Below are 19,339 nucleotides of genomic sequence, written 5' to 3'. Positions count from 1 at the left end.
TTCTGAGCACAAGTGCTCGTGCTGAGTGCATGTGTGTGAGAGGAGAGACAGTGATGGAGGCTCCAGCCCCAGCAGTCCATCTCCCCAGCACAGGCTCTTTCACAGAGCCAGCAAAGAACACAAGAAAATAACTGACAAAATTATCATTTTGAACAAATGAGAGAAGAAAAATTGCTTGCTGAACAGTGCCAAACTGAAGACCAAATATAAATCACAATTAAAAATGCACTTTGGGTAATTACAGAGAGGGGCTTTTCCCTTAGAGACATCACAAAGATCTAGTGATGGTGAAAACCACCAGCCTGACAAATCAGAATTCTTAGATCCTGCTCAGGCCAAGCCTATAACCTGCTGTGGGACCAGCAGTGTTCTTTTTAAACCTGGTTTATTCTGGAAGTGAGGCTTTGGAATCACAAATTCCAGATCCATGTCCTGCTTCCCATTCTTCCTCTCTGCACACCCAACTAATGACTTCTGAATCCACTGACCAATTTCAAACAAAGTGATGGAGAACTGTAGGTTTCAAAGATGTGAAGTTGTAACTGTTCCATGAAGCAGGAGCTGTGTAGAGATGAGTGATCTCTCCAACTCTCCATTGCAAGAAGGACTCCAGCATGGGGTCACCCTTAGCAGACTCTGGAGAAGATTGGTCACAAAAAAGATGTTAATAATTCCCCAACTATGAAGGTTACCCAGCAAACTGAGCTGCTTTTGGTGTGCAGAGGGGAGTCTGTGTTCCTGAGGGCTGGTTGGGCTCTAGTTGCTGTTAACAATTTCTAAACTGATGAACTAAGTTACAAGGCAAGAGCAACACAAGACTTCCTTAGATGCTAGAAAGGAACACCAGATTATGCCCTTATTCCTAGGAAGTCACCGGCATTTGGGGTTTTTGGGGTTTTTTGGGGTTTTGCATCTCCTGTGACCAAGCAGAGCAGAGCAGGCAGGTTGGCAGGTGCCGTGCCAGGCGCTGCCGAGGCACGAAGGGCAGGGCGGGGAATTGGAACCGTGGCCATCGTTGCCAGCTCCTGCAGCCAGCTCGGTCCTTCCCGAGCCGATGCCGGTGAGGATCTCTGCACGCAGCGAGAAGTGAGGGACTGCCCTCTTGTGTCAGTCACGATTCCTTCACTAGCCTGCCTTTGAATTCCCGTCTCTATTTGTGAGTGAGCGCTCAGCCATTTCCCTCCAACATAAATTCCTTCTTCTGAAGGGCAGAGGCTTCGTTCTGAGTACTAAGGAAAAATGCAATAAATAAAAATACATCTGCTGTATTTATGACTGGGAGACATCCAGAACTGGGCATAGCCCTTCCAGCCAGAGACATCCAAAGAGTTGCCCTGGCTTATGCCCAGACTCCATCTTGACACAGATAAGGAAAGCAGCGGAAAGAATAAAACAGGAGAAATATAATGAAGGATGACAGAGAGGAGACACAAGAGAAGCAGATTTGTTACACCACTCAACCCTCATAGTAAGTTACATGCAAGTTAAATATAGAAGTGACCCTTCCCTGGGGAGCCAGACTCACGGACAGCTCACACACGGCTCTGCAGCAGCATCTCGGGCCTGTGGCTGCCAGAGATCTTCATTTTTAAATCATTAGTGCTCATTTCCAGGGTAGTTCTTGCAGTAATGGTTGTCAGAGAATAACAGTCTTCTAAAAGCTGTGCAGGCTTTTGTGCCCACCACTTCTACTGCCTGTTAATGACAGACAGAATTTATGCTACATTCACTAATAGCACCGAGTGCTCAGGCTTTGTTTGCTGCTCTTTCCCAGAGCAATGAGCCACCCTGGCAATTGCTCATGTTCTTAAAGCAGACAGATTAGCACCTTGCTAAAGTGGATTCAGAGAAAATCACTGCTCAGGAGTGGACAAAATTTGGACCATTTGGAATATGGAGGGTCAAGGGAAAGAGCTGGCATTGAAAATCCTGCCTCTGGAGCCCATATTTTTGTGTGGGCTGTGACTGCTCTAATCAGCTCCAAGCTCCCAGTTCTAAGATGATGCTCAGCACTTATCCCTCTATCAGTACTTCAGGAAGAACCATCCCTAAGAGTAATTTCTTTGAACTTCTGCCCAGCCAGTACTGTGGTATTTGTATCTCTTAACTTATTCTGGATGGCTCAGCACAAGCATGTTTTGTGTCACTCTGCTCATTCCTTGAGCATGTTCTGATCTGGTAAAAGCTTCCAGGAACCTGTGATTTTTCCTTCCTGTGCTGCCTGAGGCCCTCACACCTGAGCAGGTAAGAAAATATAAAGGCATATTTGAAATATTTGATGAATATTTGAAACACATCGGTAACACCGATCCATGTGTGTGAGTATCTCTTTGGAATTAATATACACTTTATCTGGTAAAAAGAAATAGCAAAGGAAACCCACCCACAAGGCAATGCATCTCAAAAATAGAAAATGGAAGATTTACAGAATCTCAAAAACAATCCCTTGGGGTCTCATGACCACCACCACAGAAGTGTCATGTCTCATCTGTCTCATTCCCTGTGTGCAGCTGTGAACCAACACAAAGAATTTCCCTCCACGCTCTCCTGTCCTGGCATCTTCCTGCTCCATGAGGAACATGAGCCACAGTGCAGCACTTTGTCCTCAGCAGTTGTCTGGGCAGTTGATGTTCTCAAAAGAGGAGAAACTATAGAGGCTGTTCAGTGTCACTTGCTGGGATTCCCCCTTCAACTCCAGTTTGGGAAACTTCTGTTCTAGAACAACAGCTTCCTGTTTGTACTGTTTGAGTGTGTATTCCCAAGGTGGCAAAATTCTCCTGACCTTTTTTATTGCTGGACACAAGGAACAATTTTTTTATCAGAGATGAACACGCATTCACGTCCCACTTTTACAGGCATTTTTAAACTGCTGCCCTTTTACCTCATTTCATATCCTTGAAGAAGCTTTACCAGGGGATTACAGCAGTCTCAGAAAACATTTCTTCTGACAGATCATTACAAGGGCATGAGAAGAAACATCTTTCCATCATAACCTACTTATAAACCCGAACTCTTCATGTCTTCTTTAACTCTTTCAGTCCTTCCCTTACTTTACTCCCTGTCTGAACTGAGTCAGACCTGTGGCTGTTCTTTTGTGGCATCTTCTGAATCTTCTGAATTTGCCTGTGTTGCTGGATCTCTGTTGGTTGTGTCAGGTGGGGACTGGCTGGGATTCAGCCCACCTGGTGTCACCTGTTCTGGGATGTCATTAAGTTTCTGGTTTGTCCATGCCACTTGCTTTCCCATTTGAACAGCTTCATCATAGGAAGGTGGCAGGTCCATGGCATAGAGGCTGTAAGCCGGAGGGGACACAGTGTTCTTATCCATATCCACAAATACCAAAGGAATCTGGACACTTGGAGGGTACTGCCATGAGCTGTATGCTGTGAAGAAAAAGAATTTAAAATCAAAATTAAACACCTGCATGGAACACTGATATATAAAGAGCTAATCCTGCTTTTTTTTTTTTCCAGGAAATTACAAACTTTTGTGTTTTCAAAACAAATGCACTGTATACATTTTTATGTATGTATAAAGCTGCCCATATAGAATCACTCCTGGTCTTCAGAGTCACTCCTGTCACTCAGTGTCACCCTGATCCCTCTCTTCACCTCTCATGCCCACCCTTTGGGGCTGGGAGTAGTTCTGGGAGTTCACTGGGAGTTCCCATTCCTGCAGGGGCTGGACACGGAATTCCAGGCACGGGTTCAGGAGCAATGCTCCATGGAGCAGGTGGCTCCCAGGGCACTCACAGGTCACTGTGCTGTGGGCGGTGCTGTCACTGTCAAAGCCAATCACTGCCAAGTCACAAGGGTGCCGGGGGAAGGTCTCTGCTGGAAGCCTCTTCTTGCGGCAGCAGAATTTGATGCAGCTCGCTGAGACCCCACAGAGCAGGAGCAGGAACACCAGCAGCAAGATCAACCTGGAGGAGGGGGGGAAACTCCATCACTCCACTGCTTATGTTTCACTTCTTCTAAACCAGAATATAATTCCACTCTAAATGGTTGGGGGACAGGCCAAGCCTCCTTGATTTAGTTCTGAATGGGTGCTGGATCCTGGATTAGAAAATTGGATCACAAACACTCAAATCACAAGTTGAAGAACTGCTGCCCATCAGTACAACCCTTGCTGGCTCACAGGTGCTGTAACATTTCACTATTTTGGGTTATTTTCAACTTCTGTGCAGGGACAACGGCTCTGCTTTCCACAGCAAGAAAGGGTTTGTACTTGGAGGGAAATACAAGCACGAGCTTCCACAAGTCTAGGGCCTCCCTTTATAGATGAGCATGGAAATGATATTAAATTATATTTATGCCTTGAAAACACAATTCTATCTCTAGCTTTTGCTTAAGGAAGTTTATAATTTAACAATTTATAGTGTACCTAGACTGATATACCTGTGTTTCAGGTTTTCCTCTCCCCTGGAACTCCACCTTGCCACCCCTCTGTTTCTCAATCTGACACTCCCTCTTCTGGAGGCTTTTAGAAGCCTTCTCCATGCATTTTTGGTAACTGTGTCTTTTTAAACAGCTGTGTGTATCAACTAAAATTGCTCCAGACTGAAGGAGGTAAAAGTAATCAACTCCGTGTGCTGCCACCAAAGGCAATGTATGGACAGAATGCAAACAATGAAAACAATGTCAGGGCACCTATAACACGTGGGAGGTAGGAGATGAATCCTGTTTGGAACCCTGTCTCTCTCACCCCTGTTTCCCCCTCTCAGCAGTTCGTGCTCAGCTCTGTGCTGGCTGGAGCTCCAAGGGGAGCTCTGCAGAGGGTGACAGTTCCCGGCCCCTAGAAGGGAGCGATTCGAGGATGGGGCAGGGCCACGTCCCAGCAAATCCCTGCTGGAAGCCGCCCTGTGCGAAGAGCCAATGGCCAGCAACGCCCTGGCTATTTAGGAAGAACAAACAAGCCCTTGAGTTCAACTCCAGTGCACTCAGAAGGGAAAGATGACATAGCCCTGGGTGAATGCTGGTCCCCACCTGACACCCAATGCCCCAGGCCTCGTCCACTCCATTCCTCTGGCAGCTCTCAGGAAACAGAGAAACCCTTCCCTGATCCTGCCCCAGAGAAGCGTTTCCATTGCCTTGCTCCAAGAGTTTCTCATAAAAACTTCCAAATGGTTCTGGGTTAGGAAGATTAAAAGCTGACTTACCAGACATACCACAGACTTGTCCAATCAGACATGTTCTGAGGGCATCTGTGAAGGAAGGCAGATGATTCACTGATTTAAATAGTGCATGTATGGCAGGGAATGCACTTCCCTGGGGTGGAAAGGGGAAAGCACCAAGTAAGAGCATGGAGCAAAACCACTTTAGATTGTTCTTCATGGTCGTACCATTACTCCAGATGAGAACATGCAAATAATCCCACTGTAAAAGTTGCTACTGAATCAATGAATGTTTTCATGGAATGGTGCTTTACTTTTGCTTGAGAGAGAGAATGACTTGTGCAGGATTCCCAAAAAACCAAATGATTGCTTTTTAAAGGTAACTGAGATGAGGTACCTCATACCAGAGGCCTGTCTGAAAATGCCTGTCTAGACAACTGCCTGTGTCCACCAGATATTTTAAAGTTGTTTTTCCATTGCTCCAGTGCAGCCAGAAATTGCTTTTTTCAGTTCTAGTGCAGTACAAAAAGAGAGCAGCTCCTGTGACATTTCAGGAGCACGGCTGCCACAGCAGGGTTGCGTGTACTGAACCTCCTGCAATGGATTTCCTGTACCACAACAGTGGTTCTGATCACAGGAGAGCATCTGCAAACTGCTCAGGAGTGACACTTGGGAGTCGCCTTGGGAGAGAACCATTCACCTCAACCCACAGAGCAAGGGCAGCCAAGTGAAATTTAAAAGTTGCTGATTGTCTTAGAGATCAAAAAAGATGTTGTAAGGGATGGCCATCAGCGAGTCACCGTTCTGGTGTGGGAATGTCACTTGGTCACGGTGGGAAAAGTTTGGGAACAGGCAGTGGTTACTCACCGGGCAGAGTTCTCACAGTTGTTCCCAGGACAGAGCGACGCTTAGGAAAGGGGGACCCCGGGACTGGATCAGCAGGTGGCCGGAGGAGAAGTGCCTCGCGTCCCTGCTGCATGTGCTGGGGAGGCTCCAGGCTGCGGGCCGGTGTCCCTGGAGCCCACGGGCAGCCACCGCCGCCGCTTCAAGGACACGCGGCCGGCGCTGAAAGGGGACACCGAGCCCTGGGGACAGCCCGTGCTGGGCAGCGCAGTAAATAACCAGCATCATCCCCGGGGGGGCAGAGCCTCGGCGGGGCAGGGCACGGCAGGAGCCGGCAGGACCGCCCCGCCCGGGCCCCGCGGCCCCGGATCCTGAGCCCGCCCCGGGAGGGGTCGGGGCCGGGCGGGCAGAGCTGCCCCTGCCTCACACCCTGTCCCTGTCCTAGCCCCTGTCCCTGTCCCTGTCTGTCCCTATCCCTGTCCTAGCCCCTGTCCCTGCCCCAGCCTCTGTCCCTGTCCCTGTCCCTGCCCCTGTCCCTGCCCCTGCCCCTGTCCCTGCCCCAGCCCCTGTCCCTGCCCCTGCCCCTGCCCCTGCCCCTGTCCCTGTCCCTGCCCCTGTCCCTGCCCCTGCCCCTGTCCCTGCCCCAGCCCCTGTCCCTGTCCCTGTCCCTGTCCCTGTCCCTGCCCCTTTATCTGGGGATAAAGAGGTCAGGGAGGGGATGCAGGGCAGAGCTCGGCTTGCAGAGATTTCCCCGGAGCGATTCGGGACTGCGCGCGATGCTCCCACCAGAACAGAGCCCATCAGCTGTGCAGCAGCTGGACACACCCTCTGAGCCTCTGCCGTGTCAGACGGACTTGAAGGAGAAATAAAGAAATGAGAAACCTGGTATGAAATATATGAGTCAGAAACAAATGTTTAGAAGAGCAGATAAAACAGTCTTGTTAAAACACATGAAGCACGACTGAAAAGGTATTGACGGCTCTTTAGGATCGGTGTGCTCCAGGCTATTTAACTGCGTCAAACATTTCAGATGGATAAATTCCTTGTCTCCATCCATGAGCTTTTTGCTGTATTCTCCTCCGTGTCCAGCTGAGGAGGGCAGTGATGGAGTGGCTTTGGTGGCACCTGGTGTCCTGTCAGGGGCAGCCACTCCATGGGGAGCACCAATGGACACAATGCCTGGGAAGCACCAGGTGATATTCCCTTCTTTTGATTCCTAGAACTGAAACGCAGTGTTTCCAGGCTCAGCAATGGCATGTGACAAAGTGACTGCATTGTTTTCCTCCAGCACTGCTCAGGGTCATGGGGCCATTGCTCATTTGGGGAAACCTGTGCTCATATGTGTGAAGCAATCACTGAAGTCACTTCTGGAGAAGCAGAACATGAATTAATAAATGTGTATGACTAGTGCTTGCTGTCTTACTTTCTGCTTTACAAATGAGCTGGGTTTACTTTTAAGGATTATTAAGATCATGGATGTGAATTGCTCATTGAACCAGAACTGCATCAATGCCATGAAATTCATGTTTGCTTTTAGATCCAAACCTGAAAGCATGAGCTTGTTTCCAGGGACCCAAGAATAGTCACAGTTGCAAAATTCAGTTTCAAAGCAAAATGGTCACAAGTGGAGGTAGAGGAGCAGAAAACTTCAGCTTCTAGGAAATGAAGAAATACTTCTGAGGTCACATTTTCCATATTGTCCTCACAATAACAGCTTCATCCCTACTGGAGTACTGTAACATGGAAACAAACACTGGGTTCCATGTTTGGAGTCACTTGGCAGTTTTAATGCCCAGTGCTATGGCTGTGGATAACCCACTTTGGAACCTCAGAATTGAACAGTGCCTTTCCAAGAGATGAACTTGCAGGGGCTGTGCTGAGGTTCTGCTGGCACTAGGACTTGGCTTTGATCCATGCCAGGAGAACACACCAGCTCAGCTCTCTGGAACTGCCTGCAAACCCTCTACTTCTGGATCAGCTCTGTGTGTCTGAGTTAGCAGGGAATAGTTCCATCTTCATTGTCCCAGTCAATTTTCTGTTCATTGGAGGAATATCAAGAAGCTGTTCCACATAACACACATTGTACATGAGAATTGTGTGGGTAGGAGCATCCTCACAGAATTCCTACATTTTCAGTAAACTGAAGGTGTGCATCTCTGATCATGGCAGGATGCATCATGATGATTCTAATTGTGGTACCTCTCTGTTGGAGATGGAGGGGCACTGGAACATCCTGAGTTACATTTTGCAGACACAGTAACTGTGCTTTTGCTTTTGAAACTGTAGTAGAGTCCCAGGTGAAGCAGCGCAGTCTTCACACTTTCCCAATGGGTGTGCTTGTCCACATCAGACAATGTGTTTTCCCTTCCACATCATCCTGTGTCTCTCATTGCCCAAGTGCTGGCCCATGTGAGAGCTGGCACTTCACATTCTGTGTCCCCAAAGAACAAAGCAATCCAAGAGAGGGAAACCCAATCCTGCCTGAGCAGCCATTGTGCCCCCAAGAAGTCAAATATGATCACTTTGTCTTAGGGAAGGGACTAAAAGATGTTCAGATTCCCATAAGTGCTTTACAGAACTTCAGCTGGAGTTTTACAGGGAGAGTTTATTATTTTATTTTCAGTCCCAGGAATGCAAGTGCAGTGGGTGACACCTCTGCTCACCTTGAGCTGCTGGGTACCAGTGGTCCTTCAGCTGCTCCTTATCCAGACTAACCCTGTGAGGGCACCAGTGACACTGTCTTTACATAATTCTTTAATTTTCTACTTATTTTCATCCTCTGGATGCTTTTTCTCAGCAGCTGACCCCTGTGAAGTGGAAGATTCCTAAGACAGGAGTGTTATTTCCTGGTTGATAATGTTACGCTTATTTTCAGCACTCTGTATGGTTATCATAACCAGAGTCTGGAGACTGATTTGTTAGTAGCCATCACTTTTTGGTTTCCAGGAGTGAACTCTGAAGGATCCTCACACAACGGATAGCCACAAATTCAGTGCCTGAAATAGCTCCTGAAAGGCACTCCCACACGCTGTTCCCTTCCTTGCTTAGTGACAACTCCCCTGCCATGAGGTCACTGTTGAGTGAGCAGTGCTGTGTGCAGTGGCTTTAGTTGATGTAGTGGTATTTACTCACCCTTTTGGGGCTGCAGGGCAGCCAGCACACAAAGTCCATTGTGCCCAGCTCCAGCGCCTGCCCAGCTGTGCCAGCAGCACCAGCCAGGGCCTCCAAGGAAGACAGAGCTGTCCCTGGCTGGCACTGCCACCCCAGCTCCTCCCCACCCCAGGACACTGGGATTGCTCAGCGTCTGCAGTCTTTAGACTGAAGAGTTAAGTGACTCCACAGGCACCCGATCCATTATTGTATGAGAATACATCTCAGTGGATCAAACACTGGATGGACATACAAGGAACCCCCTCTTCACTCCTACAAATCTCCTCTGTCCAAGGGGAGCCTGGTTAAAAAGTTCCTTGTGACAATTACTTCCCTGCTTGTTCCTGCAGTTCCCTCGTTACCACAGGGATATTTACAAACAACGTTTCTGTTTTCTGATTGCATCACCTAAATTGGGGATTTAACAGCTCCAGGGGCCAAAGGGCAACACACCCTCGGAGTGGTGGGGAGGGAACTTTGCCACAGACTGGCTGTGACTCAGGAAAGAGTGTGATAGGAGATGTACAGGATTATCCTGTGTCTAATGGCTGCTGCCTTCCTGCTTCCTCCATTCTCCAGCTCTGCACTTGCCCTGAACCGGCTGCTGCTTCCTGACAGAAGTTCCACCTGCAGGGCATTCTGGCTTCCCCAAAACAGCAGGATTCTGCTCTCAGCCAGAATTCGGCAGAAGGCAAATCTAGAAATACAAAGTTCCTGGACAGCCAGTATCTCTGGCAAGTGTCTGACTACATCCAGGCAACAGCAGAGGAATATTCTCCCTTGACCATGTGTTTTAGGGCAGATTTGACTGTACATTGTAGAAGTGACTGCCCAAATGATCTGGAGAAGGCTTGAATCAGAAACTTTATTCTGGTCTTAAAAGAGAAAAAGTCAAGGCTTTTCCAAATCCTACAAAAATCATCTGAAATTGGAAAAAGAAACTCACCTATGAGGATGTAAACCAGATACTCCTCCTGATGGAATGCCCACCTTTGGGAGACAGGGGATTAACAGCAGGGGCCCTCAGTAATTCTTCTAACACAAGATTATTGTCACAGAGTCAGCTGGAAAATGAAGCTATTGGCACCAGAGTTTACAGAGAACTTTGGGTGAAACAGAACAGAAATGTTACATGGCCCTTCCTTCCCACATCCCTGCTGCTCTCACTTGTTCGCAACAATCTCAAAATCTTCTCATGTTTCACCAGAGATCCAGAGATCACTCAGTAATGCAACCTCCATCTTCCTTTCCACTTGGCCCGATCCCTCAGGCAGTGGGAGCAGGTGCAGACACAACTCTTGCCATGAGCAGGACTCGGTAGGATTCTGTAATGTCACCTTTGACAGTCAGGAGGGCTGACACAAGCGGGGGCTCACTGGTCTGCAGAAAGAACCACACAGAAAACCAGCCTGGGGTTTTGGACATAGGAGACACGAGTTGATCACCTTCTAAACTCTATGTTTCACATCTCGGTGTTCAAGGCACCAGTTATAGCTACAGGTGACAGGTTACAGCCACTGTGCTGGCTCCTCTCTGTCCCCAAGTGATGCGCATGCTGCAGCCAGTGAGGTATGACAGTGACTCAGCATTCTGTCCCCAGAGTGCCACAGACACTGTCCCCACGTCACAGCCATGGAGCTGAGCACAGCAGCAACCTCAGAGCTCCCAGAGAGGGCTGGAAGGAAACGGATCCTGTCAGCCCCCAGTGAGTGCTCAGAGTTGTGCAAGACCCAGGGGTTACCAAGAGGCATGACGTGGACTGGATGCATCCTGCCATGAACTCTGCTGCCTCTTTCTGCTTGTGATGGCAGAAATTTTTAAATTTTGGAACCAGCTACTCATTCTGCCATCCCACACATGGGGAGTCAATGCCTCCAGTCTCCACGAATGCCCAAGGAGGTGAATCAGGAAGGGCAATCACAGCCCCGTGGAGCTGTTGGGACACCATATCCAACCTCTACAATACAAGGCAGAAGTAGCCAGAGAAATGGAGCACCTAAAGTGGAAAATCCAAAGGCTCCACTGACGTCCAGGAATGTGCCAAAGCAAAGGCAGCCCATGGCAAAGGAATATGTTGGAGAGTGATCCGTGTAAAGTCAGGGCTGCAGCAGTTCTGTCCCAGGGCCCCATAGAGCTCACTCAGGGTACCAGAGCCTGTTAAGAGCAGCACTTTGGCCTTTGGGCTCTGTAACTGTGACCTGCAGGAAGGAATTCCTTTGGGATACAAGTGGCTCACCCCTGTCCTTGTCACCACACAGCCAAGCACAGCCTTGAGGAGACAGGAAGGCTCCAGATCATTCCATTGTTCCCAGCTTCTGCTCCCAAAGGAGAGTTTGTACTGCCCCTGCTCCTTCAGAGACCACACAGGAGCTGTCACCCAGCTGTGTCCCAGCCACCTGTGCTGCCCACACCCAGCAGCTGCTGTGGGTGACACCCCAAGATGAGCTGTGAGTGACACCCCAAGGGAACCTTGGTGTCACACTGTGACAGGAGCTTTGGATGACACCCCAACAGAGCTGTGGGTCACACCCCATCAGGATCCCTATGTGACACCTGCCTGGAGCCCTGTGTGACACCCTCCAGGACCCTTGTGTGACACCCTCCGGAACCCCTGTGTGACACCCTCCCGGACCGCCGTGTGACGCCCGCCGGGGCCCGGTGCCTCACCTGCAGGTCGGCAGGTGGCACCCACGAGACGCCGATGCGCTGCTGCTGCCCGCGCTCCAGGGCTCCCCTCGGGCCGTCCAGCGCGAACCCCGCCCGCTGCAGCTCCGCGCCGCTGTCCAGGCTGAACTCCACGGCCTGGCACGGACACACCCCACGGTCACCCCTGGGCCGCAGAGGCTGCGCTGCCCCTGCCCGAGCTGCTCCTTGAAACTCCGTCTGTCCACTGTGACGTTCATTGTGTCACCTTGTCACTGAATACTCCATTAAAATAACAGGATCAGGACCGTAATTCAGTTCTGGGCTCAAAATTCTGTATTCCAGAATTGAGAAAGCAAGCGCTAGACTAAATTTGTTGCTGATTTAGTATAATAATGCTAATTCCTTATATTAACCCCTGAAAAACAATCTTTTCAAACACTGATGCTTTTGTGATATAAGATTTATCAGAAACTCTGAAAGCTGCTTTTTTAAATTTATGAATTTGTGACTTATGGACAGGAGGAATGAACAGCCCTCTGCACATTGTTGGGATCCCATACAGCACCTGGCACAAACCTGCAGGTTTTATTTCCCTCACCTTCTTGGCTGCCAGCAGAGGACTTTGCATGGCCCCGACAGTGATCTCTGCCCTGGCTGGCTCTGCTGAGTCCTCCACGTACTCCAGGAGCAGGAGAAGGGACCTCACTGCTTGTGGCCCTAAACAAAAATCAACCAGGTCAATTCTGAGACAGCCAAAACTGAGCCTTTGGCAGTTTGGAGCCAACCCAAATTGCACCAGGATGGTTCAAAACAAAGTGATGTGGCAAACTCAGGAGCTGGCAGAGATAAAGGGATCCTTTTACAGAGTTAGTAAGGAATTAAGGAAAAGGAGGGTTTGGATAATTTGAAATTGCAAACTACAATTGTTACTTGTTTATCAAGTTCCAGGCTGTCTCTGAACACAGACCTTGTCCTAAGAAATTAAGGAAGAGTAACTTCAAACTCCTGGAAGTTTCATAACAGGACAAATAGGAGAATCCAGGATATGTGATAATATATGAAATAATTTCTTAAACATTTAATACACCTCAGAGAAGTGGCAGAAAACAAATGCATCTTAATGCTTCATAGTAGTATTACATTTTAATCATTTTTGTAGGGAAGTTGCAGAGGTGGAAGATGATAATTAAGATAGAACTGCATTAAAACAAAGAGAAAAACTTTTATAAGAGAAAGTTTCTTGTGGTTTTTGTGTCTTATGAATATATGCTGTAACATAATGCTTATATTTTATGATTCTGGAAAATTTGTCTTTAATTTCCTTTTTTCTTAAAGGAAGAGGAACATTCCCATGTCTGATAATAAATAAATTCCCATGTCAATAATAAACAGTGGTGGCACATTACCTCCTTCCAGAGCTTTCTGTGGTGCCACAGGTGGGATCACAGCCAAGGACTCCACAGGCACATCCAGGGGCACTCCCCCCTCCACAAACATGGGGTGATTCCTGGCTGCACCCTTCAGGTGGATCTCGTGGGCTGTTTGCTGGGTGAGACAGAAAGTCCTGGATGCAGGTGACAGCTCATGTCACCTGAATGACGCTGCCACCCGACCCAGCAGCACCAGGAAATCGTGGCATCACCTGCCACGTGAGCGGTCCCAATGATCCTGGGCTCTAATGCAGGAGTTCTGCACCTGCCCCTGAGCTTGCCACTCTGGCACTTCTGTTTTAAACAACCTGGGAAATGTGCCTCAGGAGGGCACCGGACAAACTATTTATACAAAAGTCGCTAAAAGATGCTAAACGTTTCTGTTGCCGAACTTGGGTCATTCCTAACTGCAAGCCCAAAGCTTGCAAGGACAGCAGCAGCTCTCGCTCAGCCGCAGCCCGTTTGCAGTGCTGCTGCTGGGCATTAGTGGTCACTCTGCACCAACTTTTGGTGTCCTGGCAGGGGCCCAGGGCTGCCCGTGGCGCGGCCACCTGCTCATCCTGCCCGAGCATCCCAGGGCAGCTCCGCAGATGGAACCTGGCACTGAGCTCCTGCTCCCTGGTGCTCCTACTCCTGCTCCTGCCGGGCCGTGCCGGGCACGTGGAGCTCCCCTCTCCCCTCTCCCCTCTGCTCTGCCATGAAATGCTCCCTGCAGGACCCTTGGAGCTGTGCTCAGCTCCCGTCCCCTCCTGGCCGTGCCGTGGGAGAGGACAGGGATGGACCCCACGTCACCGTTTTTGCCAATTAACAACTGAATAGCTAAACCTGAAAATGTCAGAGGGCCCCAAACGTGCCCTTTCCTCTCTACATCAGCTCATCCAATATTTAGACTGTTTTCATAATCTTGATTGTCTCACCTTGCCAAAAAGCAGAACCTTGAGATGGTCAGAATAGTAGAGACTTTCATGATCAGGACTGAAAGTAACAACAAAATCCTGGCTCCTCCCAGCCTCAATTTTTCCTTCTGTCGGAGAGACACTGAACACACTGAAGCCATTATAGTTCTGTGTTCCTGGTAAATAAAAATGAGGATACAGGTAAGAAAGGAGGACAGCTCTGTTTTACTTCTTCATAAATTTTAAACCCATTTAATTTTTGTTGTAGCAGCAAATAAATAAGAACTGATAGATGGCTTTGCAGCAAAACAGGGTGTTAAGAACACCAGATCAATCAGATAAATCCATCCATCCATCCATCCATCCATCCATCCATCCATCCATCCATCCATCAGTTTGATGCATTCATCTCCAGAGAACTGAAGCAGCATCACCAACCCTTCCTATTATTCTGATGTGTTTTTTACAGAGATGGACATCTTTAAATGTAATCTTTAATATGCAATTACTGTGTGGGTTTATTTAGATTTAAACACTAATGTCTCCTTACTTGTGGGTATTTGCTCAGGCTACATGAATTTACAACTCCTTATATTGAAAGAACTACTACAGCTCCTACTGGGGAGCAAAATGAAATCTTTAATTTCAGGGCTGTGATGCCCCATGTCTGACAATGTGTATCTAAGAGGACACAGTGATGCTGCTTTACACCTCCTGAGTTTTTAGCAGAAGAAAGAATAAAAGAAACTTTACCAACAATCTCTGTTCTCTGCAGAGAGGACGTAAGAAAGGATGGAATTTTCTGCCTGTCTCTGTCCCGTGTTGGTGAGAGTGACTCCAGTTGTACAGAGAATGGCAGGGTCAGGTTGGAAGTGTTCTTTATCTGGGGACATTCATTCACACAACAGCATTTGCATTAAGGAAATTGATTCTCAGGCCTGTAAGATCCATAGTTTGTGAAGTGGCTGAATTTATTTTGCTGCATTAGTGTAGCTCTGTGTCCCCAGATGCCACCAGAAGCACAACCAGTGCTGCCCAAAACGTGCCACACCAACCCTCACTTCCCATCAAATACTGCACTTGGTTATTGACACACTTGGAAAAAATCTGTGAGGAGACAGTTTATGTTGTCTTCCTCCTCACAAGAACTCCTGCTGTGCTTTGCAGCTCAGAACAGAAGCCTCACCTTGACTGTGGCAGTCCCCACGTCCCTGGCCATGATGTATCCCATGTCCAGCACCTCTCCCACGGAGCACTCAGTGCTTGGCACCACCCCGTGCCCAGAGAGGCGCAGGCTGAGGTTGGTCTTTGCCACCTGGATGTCCAGAGTTTCCAAGAACTGCCCAGAGGGTGCCTGGATTAGTCCATCTGCTGAGGGAATGAGGGAACCCCCACCCCTCCAGCTGACCCCTCCCAGAGAGCCATCCCAGAACTCAGACAAGGTCCAAATGTTGGGACAGGGAGCAAAGGTTTTTCCTGTTGGTAACGTGTGTGTGTTACTCACCTGTCGCATCTCTCCTCCTTTCCCCCACTGCTGTTGTATCTTTTACTCACCCATTTATCCTCACTTGGACAAAAAGAGATGATGAGGGGTTTATTTTCACCTGGCTCAAGCATTCCAACTGCTCTGACCAACAGGAAGGGACCATTGGGATTCAGAACTGAGAATCTCAGCTAAAACAGTGCAACTCAAGGAAAAAAGTCATAAAGATTGAGAAAAAAGATATGAGAACAGATTCTACATATTGTCTGCATGTCATTGATCTGAACTAAGCATCTGTAAGCTTTTGAGAGATCAATAACTCTTGAGAGAAAATGAGGTGGTGCTTTAGTGTTCAGCAGTTCCTCCTGCAGAGACAGAGTCTGATTAAGCAGAAGCTGAAGCCTGAGCTCACGGGATCCAGACAAGGATACTTCCAGCTTCCCTGGGGAGATGTTTTCTAGGGTAATTCTCTTCATAATTCTGTGGCCTGCAAGGAATAAAAACACTTCCCAAAATGAGGGTGCGCATCTCTGGTCTCCATTCCTCCCCCTTACTCTTGCTCTTGCCTGGACCTGACACTCATCCCAGGCCTGTGGCTGAGGCACTACTCAAAGTTCACCAAAATGCTTTCAGATTGGGCCACTCACTTCCAGGGCTTCCAGGTCCATGTTTGGGGGTCAGCTCTGCTCTTTCATGGGCCTCAGCTGGCCAGAGGTTCCTTGTTTTCCACCTAAATACCCACTAAGGGCTAATTTATATCCTGATTTTTGAGAATGCAAAACTCTGCTGGGAAGAACTCACGGTCAGAGAGCAGCCACTCCAAACCAGAATTCAAATTCCATACCTACAGAAACATCCCCAAAATTGGCTGCGTTGATGCCGGAGTCGGAAGCGATGAGAACAGGAGGGGCCACAGCAGGGCAGTGCAGCTCCAGGTACAAGGTGTTGTGAGGGCTGCAGGGAGAGCAAAGGGATCTGGGGAATAAGAGGGCAGAGCTCTGGGATCATGCAGAGACAACAACAATTGCCAGGGATCTGCTCCAGTCACAGGGTGTCACTGCACTGGTGTGACAGCACAGCACAGGGCTCGGTGAGCACTGTGCCTGAGCAGAGATGAGCTACAGCTGCCTCAAAGTTTTCATACAAATATTCCTTCAGCTGCTTTGATATTCATGTGTTTGATTCTTATCCAACTGGTGGGCTGGAAGCATGAGTTTCTACCACTGAGCCCTGAAATAATTAAGATCAGAAAACAAATTTCTCCCCCAAATGAATAAATTAGCAAGCCCACCATTTCCCCCTCACATCTCTGGGTTTTCCAACTGCACCCACCTGCAGGTTAAGTTCCCAGAGCCCTCCTCTCCAGTGGCGTGGCCACTTGCAACAGAGCATGGGATGATGTATCTGTTAAAACTCCCTCTGAAACTCCTCGTCAGGGAAGCCTGGGCTGCTCTATAAGCATCAGAACTAGAGAATCCAGGAATAAGAATTATCTCAGTGAGTGAGAGAGCAAAAAGCATCAAATAAATATCTGAGTTATTTGTGATTATTTTTTCTTAGTCACATATTCAAATTTGAATGTAACAATGAAACTAAATGACTGACAGTAATGGACCCACCCTACAAAGTGGTTGGCTTTTGTAGCCAAAAGAGAATAAAAATGGAGAACCCAGAGGAACTAAGTACTAAGGATTGCAAAATCCTCAATACAATTTGCTTTGGTTGGATACATCAAGTATTCCAGCGTCTTCCAGTACTTCTACATCATTACAATGACATGTGAACCCACAGGATCACATTCTTCTAATGCAATATGCAGAAAATACTTCCAAAACAGGGATTTGATTTTTACAATCTCTGAAAGTATTTTAAAATTATAATTAATGGATTGCAACGAACATGGGATTTTAGTAAAAGATACTAAAAAATCCAGTACAGCCAAATGCCTGGTGCTTCAGTATGAATTTACTTCCAAACACTTCCAAATTCCTGAGACTGGGCAGAAGTGTGGCTCTGAGAAGTTGAACTACCTGCTGTACAAGGGCCCTCAAGTACCAGATTTTGCACATTTTGAGACTCCAAACCTCCAGGTAGCAACAGTGCTGATGTTGACTCTCCCTGAGGTGCTCACATTGCACAGGGAGTGCTTCAAATGCACATTTCCCAGCAGCATTTCACTGCCAGCACTGATGCTGACCATGACTAATGTGCTGGACTGTGTAAGCCCTCAAATTAAAAATAGAAATTACTCCCTGCCGTGGATTAGGGCCATCAGCTGGTTCTGGTAGATCTGTTCAGAAAAGGTTTATTTGAGCAGTTTCTGTTGGTCCCCAAGTCGAGCTTTGCAGTTGTCCTTTCCATAAAGCCCGTGTTGGCTCAGCCCCATCCCCCGCACAGCCCCAGCTCCTGCTCCCTGACAGATTCTTTGAAGTCTTCAATCCTTCTGATGCATAAAGGGATTCTTTGCCTCACATGAGAGGGTACAGCTGTGTGGCTCACAAGCAGCACTAATTTTGGAAACAGCCTCTGCAACACAGCTGAAGCTGCTCTCTCTCCAGTTTGCTTTCTTGTCTACCTACAGCTTTAGTAGATTTATTAAACTACTTCTAAGAGAATGTTGTCTGTGTAGTACAAGATGCTTCTGTTGACTTACTCAGGCTTTAACTCTTCGGGTTTTGGCTCTTTAGGGCTATTTACAGAATCCAGGCTTTTCCTGCTTCCAGCCCTTCCTCTGGTAATGGAAACACTTGTTTTCTTTTGCTCTCTCTTTGAATCTTTCCTCTTTTTGCCCACTGGAGACTGAGGGGGACCACTGGAAATCTGACCAAAACAGGATTGAGCAAAGACACAGCCCTGACCCAAGGACACAGAGCAAGGAGGTGACACAGAGCAGGGGACAAGGGACAGCAGGGTGATGGTGACAGCCCACAGACACAGTAGGTACTATAGACAAATTTTCAACAGTGTAAAATTTAAAAATTAGGTTGAAATGGACATATTTTACCCCCTCTTAGAAAAAGAGCAGATGAGTAAAAGTCTCTGTCTCATGGGAATTTTACCTGTTTATCTCATAATCAAAGACAACCACAGTTCTCACAGAAATTAATTGACCTAAGGGTTGCATATAAAGTCCATGAATGCTGTAAATCTTCAGGAAGTGTAGAAGCTTTTTCTTTTCTTTTTAAGAAGTATTTCATGGCACTTGCAATAAAACCCTCTAGGAATACTTTGGAAATTATGAACATGAAATTAAATTATTGCTCAGTGAACAGGCCACACACTGGGTGCACAGCCACACTCTCATCCTTTATAGGCAGGTCTTGCATGGACCACAAGCTTGGGCTTCATTAATATGCAAATAATTTTATGATAAAAATACCATCCAGAGAAACGAATATCTGGAAGTGAGAGACCAGCAGCATGTGCTGTTCTTAGCATTCCTTACTTGTGCTCCTGCCTCTGGCACAGCTGCTGTGCTGAGCCTCCTCGCTGCCTCCTCCCTGATTTGCTGATCCGACAGCGCCGGGCTGAAGGACACTCGGATGGAGCTTTTCTGGGAATGTGAGAGCACACACAGGAGTGAGGGCACAGCTCAGCCCTCAGACACGTGTGACACCTCCAGAACTCAACAGGAGCACACACAGAGCAGCACACAAGTCACACATCCTATGCACTTCTCTTCAGCATCCTCAGGATAATGGCCCTCTCAGCTTTTTTTGGAAGTCCAGGATGTTACAGTGGGCTGGGTTTTTACATGGCCAATACTTCTGATATTTCA

At 47.9% G+C, this 19,339-nt stretch overlaps 2 protein-coding genes across 2 annotated transcripts in view; both read right to left on the bottom strand.

The window, feature by feature from the left end:
• Positions 1-3,072: 3,072 nt before the first annotated feature.
• TMEM52 (transmembrane protein 52) lies at positions 3,073-5,190 on the bottom strand. The gene is made up of 3 exons (XM_062507794.1): positions 5,159-5,190; positions 3,753-3,922; positions 3,073-3,383 (listed from the first exon to the last, which is right to left on the bottom strand). The coding sequence occupies exons 1-3, from the start codon at positions 5,188-5,190 to the stop codon at positions 3,073-3,075; spliced, it is 513 nt and encodes a 170-aa protein (XP_062363778.1).
• A 5,182-nt stretch (positions 5,191-10,372) lies between these two features.
• CFAP74 (cilia and flagella associated protein 74) overlaps positions 10,373-19,339 on the bottom strand; it is a 35,797-nt gene continuing 26,830 nt past the window's right edge. Inside the window, exons 27-39 of the mRNA XM_062507673.1 lie at positions 19,007-19,114; positions 18,215-18,381; positions 16,894-17,028; positions 16,406-16,515; positions 15,993-16,048; positions 15,633-15,752; positions 15,265-15,417; positions 14,832-14,961; positions 14,100-14,254; positions 13,159-13,297; positions 12,351-12,469; positions 11,774-11,908; positions 10,373-10,486 (exon numbers count right to left, since the gene is read on the bottom strand). Of these exons, the coding sequence (XP_062363657.1) occupies positions 10,373-10,486; positions 11,774-11,908; positions 12,351-12,469; positions 13,159-13,297; positions 14,100-14,254; positions 14,832-14,961; positions 15,265-15,417; positions 15,633-15,752; positions 15,993-16,048; positions 16,406-16,515; positions 16,894-17,028; positions 18,215-18,381; positions 19,007-19,114 (1,641 nt within the window). The remainder of the gene's footprint in view (positions 10,487-11,773; positions 11,909-12,350; positions 12,470-13,158; positions 13,298-14,099; positions 14,255-14,831; positions 14,962-15,264; positions 15,418-15,632; positions 15,753-15,992; positions 16,049-16,405; positions 16,516-16,893; positions 17,029-18,214; positions 18,382-19,006; positions 19,115-19,339) is intronic.

This window comes from Cinclus cinclus, chromosome 23 (assembly GCF_963662255.1).
Source record: "Cinclus cinclus chromosome 23, bCinCin1.1, whole genome shotgun sequence".
Classification (NCBI taxonomy): domain Eukaryota; kingdom Metazoa; phylum Chordata; class Aves; order Passeriformes; family Cinclidae; genus Cinclus; species Cinclus cinclus.
This window is presented reverse-complemented; position numbering and strand designations above follow the sequence as displayed.